This window comes from Carassius carassius, chromosome 41 (assembly GCF_963082965.1).
Source record: "Carassius carassius chromosome 41, fCarCar2.1, whole genome shotgun sequence".
NCBI classification, from domain to species: Eukaryota; Metazoa; Chordata; class Actinopteri; order Cypriniformes; family Cyprinidae; genus Carassius; species Carassius carassius.
Genome location: NC_081795.1, coordinates 10,578,780 through 10,603,186, shown reverse-complemented (window position 1 = coordinate 10,603,186; position 24,407 = coordinate 10,578,780). Strand labels below are relative to the sequence as shown.

The following is a 24,407-nucleotide window of genomic DNA, read 5'->3' as shown; positions in this document are numbered from 1 at the left end:
TGAGTTACTAATACATTCACAGGCGAATGGAGGAACATCTCATCTAGTGCACACAGGCTTCTCCATCTGAAATTTGGCCTTACACACACACACATACACACACACACACACACACACACTGCAGCAAGCCATTAAATCGTTATTCATGAGGCGCTTGTTGGTTCTCCACTCTCTTGTCAGTGGCATTGCTGTTATTAGAAATATATGCTCTCATACATGCGCTATTAAACTTCACCTCGCATTTCAGTGCATTTAAGCAGTAATGAAAATCACCATAATTATTACGGCTCTCATCCAGCAGATGAGTGCCACAGCCAGGGATTCATTTGACGCAGCAGTTCAAAATTAAACACAACATACACAAACAAGGGAAAAATACACGAAAACATGCAATTACTCATAATTAAAAAGTGACAGATATTTTTCAGTGGGGTCAATCAACCTCTTGCATGAGAGATGATGACTCATAATCATAAACAACAAATATTCCCCCATTTAATACTCAGCCCAGCCACTAGATGTTGTATTTGGTGTGCAAGCCCTCATTACCTTGATTATATTTCAATATTATGATAGTTCAACCAAACATTTAAGTTGTCATTGTTTGTTCGTCACTTCAAAATTCTATGGTTTCTTTTTTCTATGTAACACAAAAGGTTAACAGTTCAGTATAATGGTGTTTTTACATACAACATTTTACAGGTACGTACAGTTTCATATGACACACACACACACACACACACACACACATGCATACGTACTGTATACAAAACTAGCAGCTAGCATATGGCTTCAAGTTGTAATATATTGTACATGTACTTTAATATGGATTTGATTTATGGTGTTTTTAATGATTATTTTATTGTCATCGTATTGAAATATGGAGCTTGACAGCAGCTGATCATCAACCACTTTCATTATATGTAAAAAAAAAAAATTGCAATGTGCACATCTTGTCTAACTACTACCTTTGTGGTCTACAGAAGAAAGAACATTATACTGTTTGAAATGAAAAGAGGCTGAGTAAATGATGACAGAATGTTCATTTTTTGGTGAACTATCCCTTAAAGCTGTAAATCTGTTCTTGTTTCAGAGCACTGTAACATGAATACTCATGCTGCTCAAATAGAATCAAAGTCTCAAAGCTAGAAGAGTGCAAGAAAAGGGTCCTCGTGTCTTCTGATGATCACTGGGGTGTAATACATTCTCAGTTTTATAACCTAAGAACTGCAGTATATTTAATCTTTTGAGAGATTTTTTTTTTTTTTTTTGATCCCAATTTTCTAAAGAAACATCTTAGGAACAAGTCTTCCCTAATCATAGTGTGTGAATGTACGCGTATGTGCATATGTGATGACACGCCTCCTGCTATTCATTAATTAATCAACATGAAAGCATTCACAACCCATGAAACCCAAAAAAATGTATGAAAAAGAAAAATATAAGGACGTGATTTTATCCATAAGGAATTGATTGACTTTTTAAAAAGCAGGGATTCCATACAATGCAGCCAAACTGATGTAAACATTTTAATTCAAAGAGGACTAGCATTTTATTTCTGCTTTTTAACACAGTAGGTTTTTTTTTTTTTTTTTACTTATGCTGATGAATCATGGACAGAAATGTATATTAAAGGCACATAGGGTAAATTTTTCTTTTACATTTTTCAGTTTCATGCTAACTTTAAGAATTGGCTGACTGTTTCTGACCTGGCTACTGACCACCACAACAAGGCCAGAGTTCAGTAGCCAAGCATCTTCTTTCAGAATAATCCAGAAAATTCCATTGTACTGTAGTGTCTGGAGCCTCTGTGGTTTGTTCCTGGATTTTGTTACTTTCTGATGGTAAGAGCCTGTGCAGCTTGTAGAAAGAGAGATTGTGAGAACTGGTTTTATTTGGATGAGCATGCCAAGTGTACAAATCACTGCTAAATGAATTTACCCCGAACATAATATGTTTGTGTGTGCAATTCATTTACACTTCATAGCAGTTGTTCCGTTTTTTGTACATTGCATATTTAAGCACTGCAAAAGTCCATATTACCATAATTGAATTTCAGGTAAAATCAGTCTGCACTTATTTCCCTTTTTAAAACGTACCATGGCTGGACCATGATAGTTTAAGATGACAATGCTAACAAATTGTACTTTAATATATACCACAATACTAAACTTTATTTACCATTTAATTACCATTTACCACATTATTTATATGGTAATCCATGGTACCTTTTAAGAAATTAATACATTTATACAGCAAAGATGCATTAAGTTGGTCGAAAGTAACAGTAAAGGCATTTATAAAAGATATATTTTTCAAATAAATGTTATTTTAACCTTTCTAATCATCAAATAATCTAATTTGTTAAGTTTTTATAACACTGCTAATAAGAAATGTTAATTGAGCTCTAAATCAGCATATTAAAATGATTTTGCAGGATCATGTGTCACTGAAGAATGCTGAATATTCAGCCTTGGCATGAGAGAAATAAATTGCATTTTAAAACATATTACAACAAAAAAAAAAACAGAAAAAAAATACAAATTAATATTATATACCAATATTACAGTTTTTACTGTTTTTTAATCAAATAACTGCAGCCTTGGTGAACATGACAGATGTCTTTCAAAAACATTTAGCTTTTTTAAATGAATGGTAGTGCATGTCAAAAAATCTTTTTCACATCTTTCTTTAAGTTATTTTGATACTGCCATTTCCAGTGCTACTATACTTCACTTCTTAGCACTCAATTCTTCATCTGCACTGTCATTTTCGCAATTTTCCATGCAGTCAGCATATCGTAGTTCCAGACAGCCAATAGTGAATGCTTACAGATATCAGACTTAATGAGCACTCCAGAGATTGTGCGGGTGTGAGTGTTGTCATACGACCCAGCTTGGTCAGATGCTTCAAAAACGAGAAAACAATCAGCGCTGAGATCTGCACAATATTTTATCCACTCCTCAATAAGGAGTTGTTATCATTTTGGTTCCAAAAAGTGAGTCTGGCAGAGTAGGACAGCCCTCAGTCTCTGCTGTTCTTATGAGTTTCGAGCAGTGCCAGGATGAATTTTATGGACTGCCAAAACCTGCAACATGTCTTTATGGGAATATGAAAATAATGGGTCCAGAATTCACAGCAGACAAATGCAGTTATCGTCTTGTATAAAGGCAGTTCCTGAGAAACATCACTCTACAGTATACACATCCTAGGCACAATCTGTTACCTCAAGCAATGCCTTGGAGTAGCTTGCAGGCACACGGTCTATTTCATCAAGTACACCTCATAAAAGAAGAAATAAGTTCTATCTTTAAATACCTCTCTGATATCCCTCATCAACTCTATTACGTTGACAGTGGGCCCATGGCTCACTTATTTCTGTGTGAAAAATATACTTCTTAATTTTGTTTTGTCATTTCTAACTGGAGCAATCCACCAAGCCAATTCCCACCAGAAAGCTAAAAGTGTGTAAAAAAAAAAAGGGTAAGATAAAAAAGAAGAAGAGGCATGCCTCTCTTAACGGAAGATTCGTCACCTAAAATGAAAAGCGTACTCTCCCTGAAATCATTAGTCCTGTACTGGGGAACACGAAGGGGGATTATGAAAACAAAAATCATATTCTTAAGCACAGGGTGTGAGTGAGCCGGTATAAGTTTTCTTGCCCGCCATTTATACAGTGAAAACAGCTGAAGGCACAGTCAGGAATGTGGAGCAAAGCCACCTGCAGCTGGAGAAGCTGTACAGCCATAGCTGATTTACAACAATAGCTGATTTGTTTTTTTGCGATTGTATAACTGTCTGGACTCAATGCACCAGTGAGTCAGCCCTACCATTGAAACGTGAAAAGACGATGCTTCAAACACAATTCTGTTTCATCTGGGCTAATTTGATCACTGAACAGCTTATTTATGATAATCAAAGGAACAAAAAACAACAATGCTGAAAACAACAAGCCAAAGCATCCAAAGCAACCAATTTCTTCTAAAGTCTATTTCAAAAGTTCAGGCCACACTTTCATTGGGTGTATTGAACAAAGATGAGATGAACAATTGATCAAGAACAGTAGACACAGGAGACATGCCTCTCCTTCTCTTTCACTCTTTTTTTCAGGAGGATGGCGTCTTACACATTTTTGAGGCCCATTTTTGCCCTTTTGCCCTTTAATGAAAAGGGAATGAAGGAGCAGACGGGGTGTGTGCAACTGAAGTGACAGGCAGTTAAGGGTCGCATTAAAAGATGAGTGAAGTGTTGTGTGTGTGTGTGTGTGTGTGTGTGTATTGTGGGTGTGTATTATCAACTAATAAAGCCTAGTAGTCACAAACTGGGGAAAGCTATATTTTATCATTCCCACTCATCCAAATGCAATTTGCTTAACTGGCACAGGATACCCAGATATGAGACTTAAAAATTATTTAAATAATATATTTAAATAATAAATCTATCATCATCATCATCACCATCATCATCATCATCATCATCATCAAATATATATGAAAAGAATAAAATAGTATTATGAAATAATGAATTACTAATTTTACAAAATTACACAATGTAACAATAAATCCCATTTTTATATGCATTACAAAAATGTTTTCAAAATTAATAATAAAAATAATAATAAGGCATTGCTTATTTTAATATTTTACTGTAAGAGCACAAATTCTGAGTATGACTACATTGACTACTTGACTACTGTACATATCACAGCTACACGTCACTTTCACAGATTGTGAAATAATAAATAAATATATACATTTTTAGATTAAAAAAAAAAGGTTTAAATCAAATCGGTGCAAAAATATTTTATTCCACCTGAATACACATCTCCTTGTAAATGGGTTTCAATGGAGAATGATGCTTTTGGCAGTACAAGGGCGTAGATAAGGCATCTACCAGCAAGGGCTAATTGAACCATGTTAACCAGCCAAACCTCAATGTATATTATACCAGTGCAAAAACCCATTACATTTCTACATAGTAAGCGCTATATTTTATTCAGGGTAATAGAAGTTGTCGGCATGTCTGGAAGTTGTATCATTTAAAAAACATAATCCAGAAATTGAAGTGGAGAAATGCTGAGTGTAGCAATGTGGAACTTGTGAAACTAAATAAGCTATTCATTAAGAAGTGCTGCGATATCATGCAAACTAAAGTGTGAGGATTCAATGAAAAAAAAAAGTACAACTTTCCTTGTTATATTACATGTGAGATGTTCTTAAAAGCCATGCCTTCCCCTTCAAAACATCAGAACATGCAGTGAGGGTTTGTAATATGGAAACATAACAGGCAAATGCATTCAGTTATTTCAAATGTTGGTGCATGAACCCCCCCCCCCCCCCCCCCCCCCACACACCCTCGACTCTGGGGTCCTCTCCGAACTCTCTGATGGTGAGAGATTTGCTCTCTCTCAGCTCTCCTGCTTTAATTTTCCTGTCTTCTTCTTCACTCCTTTCCTCCCATGAGTGTTTCCTTTACCACTTCTCTCTCTCTCTCACTCTCTCTCTCTTTTTCCCCATTTCTCTCTTCATACATCTGCTGACAGACCACGTCTGAGACAGCTGAGCCCACAGTTGTCACCGGTGCCACTCAAAGTCCCTTCACAGAGCATGATGTGGAGCTGCCTGCAGTGTTTCATTAAGGCCTTACACACCAAGTCCCAGAGGCGAAAAGGCCTAAACCAATCATTTCCCCTCCACAACCTTTCCTAAAATGGAAACCCAGCTGAGTGGCCGTTAGAGGCAGAGTTAGTGGAACAAGGCAGGAATATGTGACGATAATAAACCCAACGGGGAGATTCGCAGGGCAAATGTAATTTTACAGGGCTAAGCCGGCCTGTTGTGAAAAGAATGAAGACTGGCACCGTAAACCCACTCTCTCTTTCCTTCTAGTTTTTATATGTTGATTCATAAATGTCACATTTCATACTAAAGTGTTTCTTTACTCTCATGGTCAGACTTCAAGGATAGTGAATCATTACGATTCTTTGGGAAATGTGCTATAAAATGGGAATATGGATTTTCCCTCACCCAAAGGACAGCCATCCACAACAGATGGTCTTAGTATGGCTCATTTTGTTGATATTCAGGTACCTTGTTTGGCTCCAAAAGGACAGCAGATGCAGCCTGGGAGTGATTTGAAGTACCGTATTTCACTCCCTCTTCTGTCTAACCATATGACAAACATGAGGTTCAAATGAGACATAATGGCTCACTTAAGAGTTTGCAGAGGAAAGGAAGTGTTCCTACAGTGTTCCTTTTCCATTGTCATTTATGTTTAACTGGTAGAAATAAAGGGATCAACGCGTTAGCACACAGTGATAGCAAGCAAGCTATTTTATTTATATAGCACATTTTTTAAACAACAGAAGCTTCAACAAAGTGCTTTACAAAAATAATAAAATTAAAATCATACAACAATAACAAAAAAAACATACCTTATTCAAAAGCTAAAGAAAACAAATAAGTTATAAGACTTAAAAGTTATAATCGATGGAGCTGACCTCACATGCAAAGGGAGACTATTCCAGAGTTTGGGACCGACCACAGAAAAAGCACGATCTCCTTTTGATTTTAAATTACAACGACTGTTAAAAGCTGTTAAACGGTGGACCTAAGTACTCTAGAAGAAGAGTAAGGAACAATAAGATCACTGATGTACTGGGGGAAAGGCCTGACAGGGCCTTGTAGACAAACAATTTTAAAATCAATCCTGAATTTGACCGGAAGCCAATGTAAGGATTGCAGTACAGGAGTAATATGGTCTCTCTTTCTCACCCCCGTTAAAAGCCTAAACCAATAATTTCCCCTCCACAACCTTCCTAAAATGGAAGCCCAGCTGAGTGGCTGATAGATGTTATAACCACTCTGCCGCACTCAAAAAAGCTACATTTCCATAGAGCAACACACTCTAGAAACTTAAACTAATCTGAAAGTCATCCTTAAAGTCAAATTTAGCAAAACAGCTTTACAGAAAGTCATACTGTTAAGTCTGTAATGCGTTCTTCCAGATTTAGATCTGGGTAGATTGTTTCTCTAGAATATAGCAATGCCTCAGTGACTCAGCAAAAACCTCTGATCATTCAAGGGCCATTAAGAAATTTAAATATTGGTTGATTTTTTTCACAGTGAGGGTACATGATTTAATTAGCAGTCATTTAAGCAGCAATAATGAGAAAGTAGCTAATTTACAAAGCCCTGCACATGACATGCATGGAGGAAAAATAAATATTGGTGTTGTGAATTAAGAGTTAAATCCCACAATTTTTTAATTAGTTCCCTCATTTTATTTAAATCTTAAATTTAACTAAATTAACTACAAATGTACTTAAATAGCTTTGCTGAAATTAAAAAAAAATAAAGTCAGCACTTGAAATTGACTTTTTTTTATCTGCTGACTTTCAGGTCACAGTTTTCATCAGTTGATGACAAATTGATAGCTTTCTTTCTCCCAGATAGCACAGATAGGTCTCTAAGATGTCTGTTAGAGAGCATTTTACAACATCTAAAAGGAAATCTTATTGAAGATGAGCAAATGCTTATAAAATCTTCCACATGATAAAGATGTGTTTGTGCTATCAGGAGTTATTAAAGGACTGAAAAACATTTATGCTGCTCCTCTGGTTATCTGTCGTGTTGTTCACAAGAGCCACCCACGATGTAGCGCCATAATCCATAGAGCCCTTTTCAAAGACAAAAAAGTTAGTTCTAAGTTTAAATATTTAAGTAAATTAGCATGATGAAGACTTTTTTTTAAGCCTAATGAATAAACTTTGAAGTCGGTGTTGAGCATGATGTGGCTTCCGTATGACTCAGTGAATCCAGTAAGCTGCCTTACTATCTCTAACGTCCAGATTGGCTTTGCCATAATCAGGACCGTACGCTGACTGTGTTTTATCCAGCCGAGCCTCCTGTGTCGCTGCTCGTGCTGAAACGACCAAACAAAAACAGAACGGGAAGTGTAAACAACCCTGGGATTGTGACACTGGCTGAGTGGGAGGAATACAGCAGATAGGACACAAAAGGGAAGAGTGTGAGAGAGACAGCGAGAGATTGTGAGGAAGGGTGGGTGTTTGGGAGGAGCAACTGTCTCTAATATGTATGCTTGATGACTGAAGACATTAGCGAATGAGAGAAGGAATATATTGCCTTAATGAAATAATTCAAATGGAAAAGCAGTCAGAGGGAGGGCAACAGTAGAGAATGGGGCTAGTTGTCACACATTTTACAAAAAAAATGTATTTCCCAAATTGTGCATGGGCACATATATGAAAGTCTTGAATACAAAAAAAAAGTTATTGATCATTTACACCATTATTACCCAGGGGGGTGGAGGGGGACACAGTTCTTACACAATTTTTAATGCTCAAAATAAATATAATGCATGAATGTTGCATGTACATCTTTCACAAAACAAGGGTTAACAAAAACGACCTTTGACTTTACAGGTGAGAAGAATATTGTGGGTTATCATCCATTATGTTCCATCAGTGACATCTGGCTAAAGGCAAGAATCTCACGCTGGTCAAGGACACACACACAGAGTTTTAAGAACATTAGAGCAAGAAGGTTCAACAGAGTCATAAGTGCAATGGTTTTTGTGAACAGGAACCCTTTTAATGGCAGTAACTGTGGGGAGGTCAGAGCATCAAGTCTGGGGTCTCCTTGCTTCATGCCAGCTGTCAGGTGTTGTTCTTCTGTACTGAGGGTCCCAAAAGCAGCTCTTACAGATATCTATTTCACACTTGAACTAATGAGCTGATAGTGTATCCTGTTTTATTAGTAATCTGCTGCTTGAGTTCTCTTAAGAGGAGGGCCTTAAAGCTCCTATTGATACAGCTTGAGCCTTATTGTTTGCACTTAAAGGAGTAGTTCACAGCAGTTACATTTTCAACCACGATACAACCACAGTTCATGGTGAACATAAATAAATAATTTTTATAAATAAGTACATATTTTTTGTTTGAACTATCCCTGTAAGTGTGTGTATTTTTTTCCCCTTACTTAGAGACAAGTTGCCAAAAAAATAAAAAAGTAAAAACCACTACTATTCCATAATTTATTGCCTCCATATCTGGGCCAGGCGAATGGTTGGCTTGCACGGCATGCAGCATGTGCATGCACATGTGAAGGAGCCCTGTTTTCTTTGAAGGCAGTCTCATAAATGTGTTGAAGGATGCCAATACTAAAATGAAGTGAGCTGGAAAATTGGCCCCTTCGGTTGCAGCAGGATTGGGGTATGCTGGTCTGCCTTGAGCGAGGTGTGTTTAAGCTGTAAATCATTCATCACAAAAACCTTTTACCGACAGATCATTTCGGTAAGCACGACATGTGTCTGCCGGCGCTCAACCAGTAGGAACACAGCAGCGGAAACACAGCACTCTTAAGGGCCAATAACAGACGATTGTGTCAGGCTGATCAATGGCTAACATCAAGCTTTAAATTTAAATTAGAGACGAGTGGAAAATTAGCTCTATGAAAAGTGCTCTATACATGTCCTAAGGCATTGTATTAGCCAGTCATTGAATAAGGCTAAACATTGAAGGAGGTAATGAATTGGATGTCAAAGTGAATTGTAGCTATTTAACCCTGATATAAGCCATTAACAAATGATGCACCCAACAAACCTCTGAATCGCAAAACGTGTCAATTTTCAACATAGTTTACTGTGAATTTATCTTAAAGGACAAAAGAGCATGCAAGACAGCTTGTCATTCTGAGCAAGGTCAAGTGCTGGATGCAAAACTGCTCTATTAATTGTGTTATACAGCTCCAGAGTTCATGCAGACAACATTGGTTGGGTTTGACAACAATTTGATTTGTACGTGGCCGAACTGGGAATGCAGTGATAGATGGCTTCTCAAACCGCAGAATCATCATTCACAGTGCATCTCTCTGATAAAGGTTGCGGTCCAGGGTTTGATTGCTGAGCAAGACCAATGGGATATTTTGAAGCCCCTGTAAACTAAACAAAGCATAAAACAATAACCCTCCCTCTTCTCTCAATAGAAGTAAATAGAATTAACATCACCATGACATCTATTAAATTCCCATAATTGAAATCCAGGTATTAAACATCTGCAGATTCCAAAGCTGTCCGCCTCTGCATTTTTGTAACCTCCTAAATCCTCATTTGACAACATGGTATATTCATCTGCACGCACTGCTCAAATCCCTCTCTTTATTATTTACATGCCCATATGGTGTCTGTTTGTTTAGACCAATTATGTTTAGCTCCTCAACTTGAAACTGCTGCTGTCACTGGAGCAGCTTTTCTCTTTCCTTCTTTTCCCTAACCCTCCCGCCTTCTGTGTTTGGGTTTGTGCTTGCATATGTTTGGTTGTGATGTAATCTGAGTCATAGGTGACATATTCATAAACCATTTTTTTAATCCATCATAATTTGCTATTATTTCCAATAATTGTATTGCATTATTGCTAACATTAATAGGATAGTTCACCCAAAACTCTTTCAAATGTCTTTCAAACCTGGATGGATTTTTTCTATCCATACAGTAAAAGTATTTAATAGAATGTACAACATTTCATTATAATGGCCAAAAATTACTTTCATTTTTTCATTTTAAGTGCAGAATATTTGTATTATTATTTATTTTTTAAGATCTGTTTGTACACAAGAAACATTGTGATACAGGTTTGAAACTATATTTCTGACATTTACTTACTATTGGGTGTACTATCCTTTTAAATATAAACAAATAAAAAAGCTTGTATAAATCTGCATTAGCCTAAAACAATGCCTAAATTGCAATTTTTAACTAATAGCTAGAATGACCTACATCACAACAGTCAAAAAAGAAAGTCATTTGATAGGGAAGCAACATGCAAATTTCATGTTGACTTATATACATCTATCCTAAGTCATTCTTTTGCTCTTAGATATTTATTTAGTAGGCTATCTCTAATCCCAGACAGATCTATTGGCATCTCAAACCAATTAACTTGTTAAATGCACCGATTTTTAACCGCAACAACACAACAGAAGCATAAAAAGCAAGCACTGAAAAAAATCCAATCTTGTCCACTTAACTCAGACAGCAGTTGGCAAAGCACAGGGTTTCCCTCATGGGTGATCGGTGCCAGCACCACCTCTGCCGTATTCGTCAGTCTGGAGAAAGATGGTTAATATGGTAACAGGGACTTTCCTTAGCTCTAAAATATCTGTCTGAATAGAGAGATCCAACACAGTATAATAGCTGACTTAAGAGGCAAAGTGTGGAGTGATTGACTGAGGAAAAATATTAGGTGAGTGACCCTTAATATGAATGCTATAGTCGGAAAAACACTTGTACCATAACAGCCTGCACACACATTTATTTTAATTAATGTTGTTTGTACTTTAAGTTAATTTTAAACTGACTTGATCTCTGTTTAATTATGTGCAAAGCACTAAATTACCACTGTGTATACTGTGCTACATATATGAACAAACTCGTCTCGTCTTGAGTGATTTATGTGTTTTACTATCCTTGTGGGGACAATTGTTCCTGTCCCCCAGCACATGCACTCATCTAAATTATTATTTCCCATTGGCACAATTGCTATAATTACCTAATTGCTAATAATTACAATAGACTAACTGTAATCCTAAAAGCCATTATTCTGTTAGAAATGCACACAAAGACTTTTCATGGTTATGGTTGAGAACAAAAACCCAGATTTCATTGTTCAAAAGATTGTTATTTATTAATACTTGTTCTGCAAGGTACCATTAAATTAAAAGTGAAAGTAAAGATTTACAGTGTTACAATATATATATATATATATATATATATATATATATATATATATATATATATATATATATATATATGTGTGTGTGTGTGTGTGTGTGTGTGTGTGTGTGTGTGTGTGCGTGTGCGTGTGTGTGTGTGTCATATTTTCACATATATTGCATCATGCCTTCATGGTTAGGACAACATAAGCTAGTTTCGAGGGGTTTAATCAATTTATAAGAAGGAAATACAGCCATGTATTAATGTGAACAATTTTAAAAAACCTGAAACTGACAAAAAAAGCAGAACACTCAAACAGTGAAATACGCAGTTATTAATTATTAGACATCTCAGCCTCATTAATGTTGTCATTAATTAACCACAACAGAATGTTGCCACAGCAACATTTTATTCAATAAATAATAACCAGCTATCTCTCTCTCTCTCTCTCTCTCTCTCTCTCTCTCCTGCTCTCTCTCATATGAAGGGATTTAGCTTAGGCTAGCATGCTGATGTGATGAAAAGTAAATAAACAGCTTGTCATTACATATTGAGATAAATAGTGGTTACATTAGCTAGCATAAGCTCAGCGCTAACTGTATGGGGGGAAAAGAACCACTATGTCACATTAAGGCAGTGGATCACACAAATATAATAAAGTCAATGTGTAGTCTAATTGGCGCAATTAATCATTGCTCGGAACTAATAGCCACTTCAAACAAATGTCACATAAATTAATGTAGATCGTAATGAAATCTGATTATTCAAAGCACAGTGGTTGGTTATTCACACACTAAAGCCTCAATCACTTCTCCGATAAAGGTCTGCCGAGATCAGCCTCACTTTCCAAATAATTGGTTTTCACACCACGAAAGCGACCTTGCGACATGATGACATTGTGGTACTTTTCTTTCCCTAAAACAGCTCATCCTGACCTTTATATCTTTAACAAATTACCTGACACATAAGACCAGCGGCCTTCAACCTTTTTCAGACCTCTGTGGGTGTTGAATTTTAAACTGTAAAAACATGCTATTAATGTATTTCCATAATGTGCTTTGTACATCTAGAAATTATTATTTCAAAGCCTTTAAACATCATAAATGAGTCATATACTTGTAGATTATATATTCGTTTAATAAGCTGAACTTCTAATGTGTGCTTGCGTTTAATGCATATTTTCATAACAGTAATTGGCAGACCCTATTGATGACTCCTGGTTAAATCTAAATGTGTCAGAAGAACAAAGATGAAATTGCCCATTATGTCAGCAGTAATTAATGTTGCTTTTGCTTGTGACACAGCAAACAATGCTACAATTTTGTTCAGGAACAGCATGGGATAATTTTTTAACCTCCCAGTCTATGATTAATTAATCTAATGTCTGTCTAACCATAACCACAGTTTAACTTAAAAATAATGTCTGCAATGACTAAAAACTCACTTGATTTCCCTTTGGCTATTAAAACCAGGCTCAAACCAATCAATGCTGAGCTTTACTGCTTTGCCATTAGCTTGATTGTCAAACATTGTGTGTATGTGCAAACATCAGCATGAACACCTATTATGTGAAAGCATGTCATTTGCGAGCAAGGCAACAAATAGCCAAGTGCTTATCAGGGTCCTTAGAGAGAAACAGGAAATTGAGTTTATCCAGTGTAATGATGGACAGAGTCACCCAGGGAAACAAACGGACCATTTCTCTCCTATTAGCAACCATGTGTTATTCATGAGGGCAAATTTAGTGTGAACTATGTTTCATTGATATTCTGTGCACTTACTTTGCGCTGACTGACTGGGGACCAATGCCATTCTGTTTTATGCCTTTATTTATTTATTTATTTATTTCCACACTTAAATTCTGCATGGCATGAAAAGGCACAGTGACCGTGGGGTCATGGGGTCAAACATCGAGACTGGTTGAAGGCCATTTAAACAGTTTCGGCTTAAAAAGCTTTTAACAGTTATAGAAGGGTTCAGAAAAGACTGACAGATAGTGAAAGAAAGAATCAGAGAAAAAACTGAGGAAGTGTTTTGGGTGAGATTGCCAGCTTACAATAATATGAAACCATGGAAAACAGTGGTCAAAACAATCTTATTAACTTGATTTGGTGACACAGGCTCATTGCAAGCAAAAATAAAAATATGACAATACTCATCCACATCCTCTGTGTTCAGTAAATGACAACCTTTCAAGCCATGTGCCATCCCTCCTTCTCATTATTACCTCTCATCCTGCTATGCATACCTGGCATCTCAGGGCTGGTTTGATATGGAGATGAATATACTCAAACAGTAAAATAGAAGAGGACAGGAGCTGAATATATATATATATATATATATATATATATATATATATATATATATATATATAATCCTTCAAAGTTATATTGAAGGAAGGACCCGAGTCAAATCTACAGATGAGAATATGAAAGGGGTAGGCTGTTTAGGGCCAGTAAGCATGCAACCACTATGAAGACAAAGCACACTTAGCAAACCTAGTTACAAAGACGCTGAAAAACACTCTAGCGCAGTGGTTTTCAACCTGTGGTCCGCGACTGAGGGGGCATGTGAAATTGTTAAGGGGGCTTAACTTTATTACACCATCAAAATGCAGCATCTTCATCAGCTGTACTCTCAATCACACTTTCAGTGTCCTTTTTGTGGTCTGAAATATGCTGCATATACTTTATGTCCATTGTTGAATATTAATGATAATTCACATTTTAACTGAAACTTAATTGCTGATAATATCACCATATTACTGTCTATGATTATCACACGTTCAGATATTTGCTCGACGGACACCGAATGGCACGGGGTTGGATAAAACCACGCCCCTTGCTTTAAATTTAAACAACTGTATTTTCCATGTGACTTAATACCCACATCAGGAAATCACACAGTCAACAAAAGATAAGCCAGCGTCATTTATTATGAATAATTAACCCTTTCACACTTAAGTTTAAAATATTCTAACTGACTCCCGAGAGTAATGCTGTGTTCCAGGCAGGTTTTTGAGCCTGTAAGTCACGATTTCAAACCACGACTCACGACTTTATAGCGTTCCAGGCAAGTCACGCCAAACTTCCTGAGCGCAAGCAATTGTAGCTAGATTATTAATTTTATTGCAATGTTATATTGTCCTAAAATCGTTTTTTTAACGTGCACCACTTGCGTAAACACTGCATCCATAGGCAATATTATCCGTAGAGGCTGCCATTGTTGTTTCGCAGGCTATGTGACATCAGAGTTTCTTAACTCGGAGTACATCTATCTAGTACGAGTTCACGGGTGGGAAGTCACGGGTTTGACTGCTTTTCCAGTGCAGTTTCACGGGTAGAAGGTTGGAAAAACACAGGTTACGGGTTGCCTGGAACGCGGCATAAGATTTTTCAAGGCGACAGTTATTTTAAAACGTTCCCCCTTAATGTTTCCATGGCAACGCGTCATATTTGTCACGTGAAACACCGCAGCCATAATAATAACACTGTATAACAGATGTAGGCTATCCTTCATTTCGTTTTTCCTTTTTTATTCGAAATATTCACAAACTTACTTACCATGTCATCAACTATCTGATATTCCGATTTTCAAATAGGTGTAAGTGAGTGTGTGTGGTCGTTTAAAAATCTTTATAACAATAGAGTAAACTTTATAGTTAGCCTACTTATCTGATATGAAAAACACACGTCTGCAAATTATATTTGAATAGATTGTTTTTACTGCTTTCACAGACTCCAAATGTAGGCTATTGTTTTACCAGTGCTTATGTGTAGCCTATTTAAATGTATGAAATCTATATAAACATTATGAGGTTGAAAACACTGCATAGTTGTGATATGACAGTGCTGAGCTCGTCCGACTCTGGCTCAGCGCTAACCAACGCGACACTAGCACTTGCTTCCACAGACATCAGTGTGTATTTTACAAACTCCAAATGTAGGCTGTTGTTTTACCAGTGCTTATGTGTATTTAAATGTCTGAAATCTAAAATAAACATTATGAGGTTGAAAACACTGCATAGTTGTGATATATGACAGCGTTGAGCTCGTCCGATCTGGCTCATCGCCAACCAACGCGAAAGACGTTTGAATCTGGCAGTAATGTCACGAGTCACAACACTGAACATTCTAAATCCCATGGGAATAAGGTTAAATTATTATTTAACTCAAAAGCTTGAACATTTTATTTTTAAGCATGAATACAAAAATGAAACAGAGGGGGCACAAGTCAGATCTGAGGGGGCATTACCCCCTTTTGCCCCCTTGTGGCGCCGGGCCTGCATTTCAGTGAGATGAGGGAAGGGGTGTGCCATTCATGATTAGCTTGTGGGTCACAGATAACTAGTTTCTTGTTAACAATTTAGACTAGGGATCAAGGTAGTAAGGTAGTTACGTTTAGGTGTGTGGTGGATTAAGGAGGATATAAAATATGGTTCTGCAGAATAAAGAAGTAATATAACCTTTATAAGTATTAATAAACAGCCAATATGATGGTAAATGATGGCAGATAGTTAGTAGTGATAATTGGCCCATAAAAAGGGGGTTACCAGTCTCTTAATCCAAGGTTGATAAAAAAGAAGCCTTATCTCAACTTGTACTGTTATCTACAAGATGATACCCAGTTCTGTTGAAGTTTTATATATAAAAATGAAAGAAAAAGCAGGAATTTGAGGAAAATAATTACACCTGCAGTGTGACAAAAGCGGAGACAAACAGTGGGAAGCATAGTATGTGCAATTAGGCGATACGCCTCCACAAAAGCCAATGCTACACCAAAGGAATAAGTCTATTATGTAAAGTGCTGAGGAAGAATTTCATTATATGTGATATGCAAAGTTTAATGCGAGGAGGTTTGCAAACAGACGTAAACAGCCAGCAAGTAAGAAAAATAAAAGGAAAAGGCTCAGCAGCTTTGCCAGCCAAAGTTGTTTGCCTTGTCTTTCCCGATTTATCTGGCTGAAATCCCAGAAGCTTAACTTTCCATGAGCAACACAACACACTCTTGCTTATTTACTCAAAGGACAGGTATGAAACTAACAAATAGGGGAAACATAGACACATAGGGAAAGAATAAAAAAATACCCAGTACTGATTGGATAACAACTGAAGTAATATTGCATTACTAGACATCACATTTTTTTTTAGATCTTTTAAACATTGGGGAAGTTATTACACTTCATCTTTTGAGCTGTTCATCTTAGCTAGATAATTTTCAAACCCACAGCTCACAACACACAGCACTGAAGTTGTTTAAGGCTTGTGAACCTGATTTAGAGTGGAGATAGTGTATTGGCGCTATAATCCCTCATGCTCGATACCCTGAAAAGACCCCAGAACTTTGCCATCCTCATTGGGATTGGGACTCGTTTGTGTAAAGAGTGTCATATTTTGAAATGTTTGCCATCTTTGCTAAAATACAGTTTTTTGTTTTTTTTACAATATCCAGGCTTATATCCTGCAAGTTTTTGCTAAAACAGATTAGCATATGTGCAAAGGTAGAGTAATATGTATTTCTGCTCCAGGTTACAGTTTACAGTAGCTGACCGACATTACAAGAACAACAACCATTTTTTAAATAATAATAATCCCACATGCACGTGCAACGCCAATGGGGGGAGCTTGCGGAGGGTTCTGGCTGCTTATTTAGTATGTTGGTGAGGACATATTTCATTTTGGCATGCCATTAAAACAAATGGGATTACATGGCCACTCTGGGCGCAAGGCTCACGCGCAGGTGAGGCAAGCTGCTCAGGCGCTGTCATCAGACGCCCAGGGAATCATTGCTAAAGGTCAACATAGTCTGCATCTGAATGCCAAAGCTTAGACACATTTGGAGTCGAAAGCAATTCCAAAAAATATCCGCTCATCCACTGTAAAAGCATAATTCCTGCCTCTCTATTTTGAAGGGTTATGGTGGATGATAAGAGGCAGCGGGAATCAATTTTGAGTGAATGACAGGAATGATGCTATGAATGATGCATTCTTTAAAAAGAAGGGCGGGGGGAAAGCCGCCGTTCATGAGCAAATGGGACTCTTATAATAGTAAAACTCTTATAATAGTGGAAAATGTTCTCCTTCCCTTCTATTCTGTGTGTAGATGAATTTGTGGATAAGTTACATAAAATGGCTCCGAGGAAGCATGTCAGAAAGCAGCAGGGGTATTGTATGCCTCTCAGAGGCTTAACACAGGTTTAACAAAGCACTCAAGAGGTTGTTGGTAGGCCCTGGGATCAGTCTCAGCAGAAGCAGGGTGAGCCCGACTTATGCACACACGGACAGAATAAATACTCGTAAAATACCAGATTTTGCTGCTTCCCTGAAGGGCTCAGAAGTGATTCTGTTTTCTTGTCACTGTTTATTTCCTTTTCAACAGGGTCTCCTTGGGCAGTCCTTATTTCATTGAAAGTTACATGAGTTAATGACATAGTTTTCCCAAAAACAAAAATTCTGTCGTGTAGTCAACCACATGTCTTTATAAACCCTTCTTCTGTGGAAAACAAAAGACAAATATTCTGGATTATGTCTAAATGTCTTTTTTTTAATGCAATGAAACTCAGTACGGCCCATTTTTGTTCGGACACCAACATTCTTCAAAATATCTTATTTTATGTTCCACATTCACTGAAAAAAATTGTACAGATTATAGTAAATCATGAACATTTTTGGCTGTACTATGTCTTTTAAAGAGCCTGAGGGAGACGAACAAAACACATGCAAACCTTGTCTTGATTACCACCATGAGTATACAGCACTGAGCATCTACAGAAAACAATGTGCCAGACATGAAAGGACACATCAGTGAAATTTACCTTGAGGCCTGCACATCATCACTGATTGATGCAACAGCTTGCAGATACTACTGTCAGTGAGCTTGTGTCAACAACATGATGATGATGACATCAGTCTTGTTTGATCTTTATGTGAAGACAGTATCCACTTTACAGCAATCAACAGCTTGGTACAACTATGAAAATGTATATAATTCTTACTACATCAGTAGTCTTAAAACATTAAACTTCCATATATACTTCTTCAGTAAAGATTCCATATTGATTCATTGATTAATAATTAATTATTATTTTTTTTTACAAGGTTTATTGAGATCTGTATAATGTTTTCTTCAATGTATTCTTATTTTCTAGCTCTATCACAGTGTTTTCGAACCTTTTTTGTACTGGGTATCCCTACAGACCCATCAACAAACCAGAAATGTGCTGCTCTTGCTTGACATTATACTCAATATCATTCAGCATTATCATTCTTTTTAAGTGGCCTTTTTTATTATATATATATATATATATATATATATATATATATATATATATATATATATATATATATATATAGTACAGACCAAAAGTTTGGACACACCTTCTCATTCAAAGAGTTTTCTTTATTTTTATGACTATGAAAATTGTAGATTCACACTGAAGGCATCAAAACTATGAATTAACACATGTGGAATTATATGTGGAATTATATACATAACAAAAAAGTGTGAAACAACTGAAAATATGTCATATTCTAGGTTCTTCAAAGTAGCCACCTTTTGCTTTGATTACTGCTTTGCACACTCTTGGCATTCTCTTGATGAGCTTCAAGAGGTAGTCACCTGAAATGGTCTTCCAACAGTCTTGAAGGAGTTCCCCGAGAGATGCTTAGCACTTGTTGGCCCTTTTGCCTTCTGTCTGCGGTCCAGCTCACCCCTAAACCATCTCGATTGGGTTCAGGTCCGGTGACTGTGGAGGCCAGGTCATCTGGCGCAGCACTCCATCACTCTCCTTCTTGGTCAAATAGCCCTTGATGCCTTCAGTGTGACTCTACAATTTTCATAGTCATGAAAATAAAGAAAACTCTTTGAATGAGAAGGTGTGTCCAAACTTTTGGTCTGTACTGTATATATATATATATATCATGAAGGTAAATGCAAATGGGGTCCAATGATATCTTGGGTCCACTAACTACATTGTTTGGACAAAAACAGTTCAAACAGTCTTAAGAATATCTTACTTTGTGTTTTGCAGAAGATATTAAGTCATTCAGGTTTGGAACGACAAGACATTAAGTAAATGATGACAGAACCTGAGGCCCGTGTCTTCCAGAATCACCTCTATCACTTGTAATGTTGCTCCCAGGAGAGGCTGGCAATCCAAAAACCTGTGAGAGAAGATCTTGGGATTAGCCTGGAAAAAGCAACTGCAAAGCCACTGGCTAATTAATTTGTCCTCTTAAAAATCCCAGTTGAGATTCTCTGCCTCCTGAGACCTCACCTTCAGCTGATGCCTGTGCATATATATATATATATAAATATACAGTACAGACCAAAAGTTTGGAAACATTACTATTTTTAATGTTTTTGAAAGAAGTTTCTTCTGTTCATCAAGCCTGCATTTATTTGATAAAAAAAAAATATATATATATATATATTATATATATATATATATATATATTTTTTTTTTTTTTTTTTACTGTATAGTGTCTACATTTAATGAGACACCTGAACTTATTTATCTTCCACAGGTTTTAACAGTTCTGAGGGCATTTATGGAGAAACTTTTTCGAATAACAAGCAGCTAAATTCTTTACTATTTACAAATTTTGATTTAACATAGCAAGCACTAAGTCTGTCTCTATCTCTCTCCATATCTTTCCAGGCTGTGGCCTGGAGTTCCTGCTGGTACTCTGTGGGCTGGAGCTCTCCTGGTCCTGCCCACGTCACTGCATTTGCTACATGGCCCCCAGCACCGTCAGCTGCCAAGCCCACAACTTCCTGTCCGTCCCGGAAGGCATTCCTCCACACAGTGAGCGCATCTTCCTCCAAAACAACAAGATCCATCGACTACTGCGGGGCCACTTTAGCCCTACCACAGTCACTCTGTGGATTTACTCCAACAATATCACATATATCGAACCAACTACTTTCCAAGGGTTCACCTTGCTGGAGGAATTGGACCTGGGAGACAATCGCCACCTACGTTCACTATCTGCAGAAACCTTTCATGGGCTGGGCCGGCTCCATGCCCTCCATCTATATCGCTGTGGCCTCAGTGCATTGCCGAATAACATCTTCCAGGGTCTCCGCAATCTCCAGTATCTGTACTTGCAGGTGAGACACTCACATAACTGCTTGTGTAACAAAATAAAACGGCACTGGTTGCATCTTGTACTATTGCAGTAGTAGAAAAATATAACCAATATTTTATTTCTGTGTCTAAAGGACAACCATTTGGAGTATCTGCAGGATGATCTTTTTGTGGACTTACACAACTTGAGTCACCTGTTTCTTCACGGGAACCGTCTGTGGAGCCTGTACCAAAATACGTTTAGAGGACTGGGGGCTTTGGACCGGCTGCTACTGCACCACAACCAACTTAAGTGGGTGGACCGCCTGGCATTCCATGACCTGCAGCGGCTCACTACCCTATATTTGTTTAACAACTCCTTGACGGAGCTAGCTGGTGAGTGTCTCACCCAGCTGCCTGCACTGGAGTACCTTCGCCTAAATGACAACCCTTGGGAGTGTGACTGTAAGTCTTTATCACTGTGGGACTGGCTCAAAAAGTTTCGGGGGTCCACGTCATCAGTGGGTTGCGTGGCACCGGCAGAACTGGCAGGCAAAGATCTGAAGCAACTGAAGAACGAGGACTTCCCAAATTGTTCCGGATCTGAGTCCCTGCACCAGAGTAAGACTAAGACTTGGGCAGGAACAGAGAAAGTCTCACTGAAGCAGGAGCCCCATCCTGCTCAGCCTCCACAAACACACCCACACCACCACCAACTGAATGAACAATACCCTTCCCCTCCCTCTCCCCTGCCCCAACCACCCCCTGCCATAAATGGTGTACAAGCAGGACCAGGAGGGTCTCCGGACATGGTCCCTGCTCAGAGGCCCGGCCGGTCTCGAAACTGCACACGCCAGCGTGTCAGGGGCAGCAAGGGAAAAGGACCTAACGAGGTCCACACCTTAAAGGAGATGGCGGATAAGGAGTACTCCTCTCCCGATTTCACAGGGAAATATGATGAAACATCTGCTGATGGTTCAAACACCCGCAGAAAGCACAAATGTACCCCCAGGACCTCTGTGCGTCCCCCTAGTGGGGTCCAGCAAGCCACCAACTGGGGACACTCTCATCATACACATTTCTTTCTTTCTAGTATTCTGGCACTGCTTGTACTCATTTTGCGCTGAACTCTGATGCTGGACCATCAATGCTCCAGCATTACCAGGCCTACTAATGTGTGTGTGTGTGTGTGTGTGTGTGTGTGTGTGTGTGTATGTGTGTGTGTGTGTGTGAGTGAGTGATAATGTGTACTACATTTTATGAGGAGCTTTGCCATTTAGACTGAAATAGATGAAAACTGAACACCGGATGATATAAATTCCAAATTTGGGTTGGGCAATAAGAAGAATAGTGAAGCAAACCAAACATGCTTGCACTGCCACTGCCACTGTTGTTGTTGTTTTTTTTTCTTTTTTTCATTGTTCTGTTTTTTTAAACAAGAACAATTACAATTACTAAATGTAAAACAATTTTAATGAAAGAAAGCACAGAGATGACCAAATAAAGGTGTAGAAAGAACACATAATAGGAGGCACAAGTTAGCAACATAAATGGAGATTGTGTATAAGAAGCATATCCTACTGCTTCATTTTTCTTCAACATTTCTAACAACAAAACAAACATTCAGGAGACTATCAAATGGAACGGATGCTCCTAATTGTATAAGTACTTCGCCCGGTGTTAAATATATCACATTATTGCCAAATAAATGCACAAATATATCGGTGTATGTTCTCCTATGTTCAGGAGTTTCAACCACTGGTAGGACTTGCTTTCTTCACTGTGGGGATATTATTTAACCTCACAGAGTGATGTGAATCAACAAATGTTGAAAGAAAAGAAATGAAAAAGTGTTATAAAAAGTCGTCCTAAACTCAATAGCCAGTACATGAGCACATACATTCTCCTTACCTCAGAAATGTTATAGCCTATGTAGAACATTATTTTCTCTTTTTTTATTACTTATTTGTCAACCCCCCCACACCTTTCAATAACTTCCTCTAAAAAGTGACTTCAGGTGAATCATTCTTGTTTTTGGATTGTATTGTTTTATAACAGCACATAAAAGCCAATGGTTTTACTAGCTGCTATATTGTTCATAGAAGCAAATGAGACCCATTTTACCTCATCTGCTTCCAAAAAAACACCGTGTGTGTGTGTGTGTGTGTGTGTGTGTGTGTGTGTGTGTGTGTGTGTGTGTGTGTGTGTGTGTGTGTGTGTGTGTGTGTGTGTGTGTGTGTGTGTGTGTGTGTGTGCGTGCGTGCGTGCATTTGTGCGTGTGTGTGTGTTCAGTATAAAAAAGCTGTGAAAAAAATTAGAGTTGTGTTTGTTTCATGTCCTCAGTATTGTTTGTTTTGTCTGGCTGTGACTCAGAGGACTTAGAAATGGACTGCTGATGGGGGGCCGACTCTGGAGGGGACACAGGTCTGATTGAAGTGAACTATATTTTGAAAAGCGCCTTCAGCTTAAGCCCGCCATTGAAAACAAAGACGCCTCTCTTTCTTAGAGTGGTGTGAAATCAACAAGTTTTAACAAGACAGACAAGAAGAAAAGAAAACAAATATTAGAAAAATACACACACAAAAACTAAATGTATCTTTAAGAGACTTGATGACAAAAAGCACATTTCAAATAAAAAAGAAGACCTTTTGGAGTCATGGGCCTGATTGAATGCCTCTACAGTTTCTGTAAATGCAAATAGGAGTCCAGGAGAGGGACAATCACATGAACACTCGGGACACTATGGATGACAGTCTGCTCCTGTTCTAAGACACACTTTGTAAAAAAAAAAAAAAAAAAAAAGGGAGAGAGAACTGTATCATCACAATCTGCAATGGAAATATTAATCAGTACTGACACTGATATCATTATGACATTTTTAATCACAACAGGGTTCCTGAATCACTGAAGAACCTCTCTTCAGAATGCAAATATTATTTTTATTATTATGAATAGATCTTTTTTTTGTTTTTGTTTTTTTGTTTACACATTTGTTTGTCATGTCCGTAGGGCCCAATTTTCAGACTAAACGGCACAATCCGGTCTCCCCTCATCCCTCCCTCTCTCTTCTGTGTCTCTCCATCCAAGTGATTTGATGGTTTAACGAGTTGTTCTCAAAAAAAGAAGAAAAAAAAGAAAAGAAAAACAGAAAAAACGTTTATAAAGATATTAAAATCTATATCTTCTTATGTTAAATGTGTTTGTTTGCATTTACTTTGCTTGTGTGTTTATAGATGTCGATGAATCCTGACAGAAGATGCTTATTTACACATTTCCACCTCTCCTTGCTTTAATTATTAATTTAAAATTTGATTATTTGATACATAATTGTTTTATTATTATTATTATTATTACCTAAAACATCTAAATAAAATATATATACTGTAACTTTAGACATTTTTTGAAAATTTATCGAAGTTCATTTTTTTTCAACTCTTAATTAACAACTAGTGTTACCACTATACCATTCTAAAGTTCAGTTTGAATTGAATTTTTAAAATTTTAAAAATTAAGTAATTGAGTACACACCACAGCTCCTCTGGATCTGAATTGAATTTACCCCTATATATCCATGTTTACACACACACAACCAGAATATCATGAGTCATCA

The 24,407-nt window shown here is 37.5% G+C and overlaps 1 protein-coding gene across 1 annotated transcript in view; it reads left to right on the top strand.

Annotated features, from left to right (window-relative positions):
* The window catches only part of LOC132122693 (reticulon-4 receptor-like 1), a 176,852-nt gene extending 152,860 nt beyond the window's left edge, over positions 1-23,992 (top strand). Inside the window, exons 2-3 of the mRNA XM_059533029.1 lie at positions 20,390-20,841; positions 20,953-23,992. Of these exons, the coding sequence (XP_059389012.1) occupies positions 20,390-20,841; positions 20,953-21,924 (1,424 nt within the window). The 3' untranslated portion in view covers positions 21,925-23,992. The remainder of the gene's footprint in view (positions 1-20,389; positions 20,842-20,952) is intronic.
* The last annotated feature ends 415 nt before the right edge of the window (positions 23,993-24,407 follow it).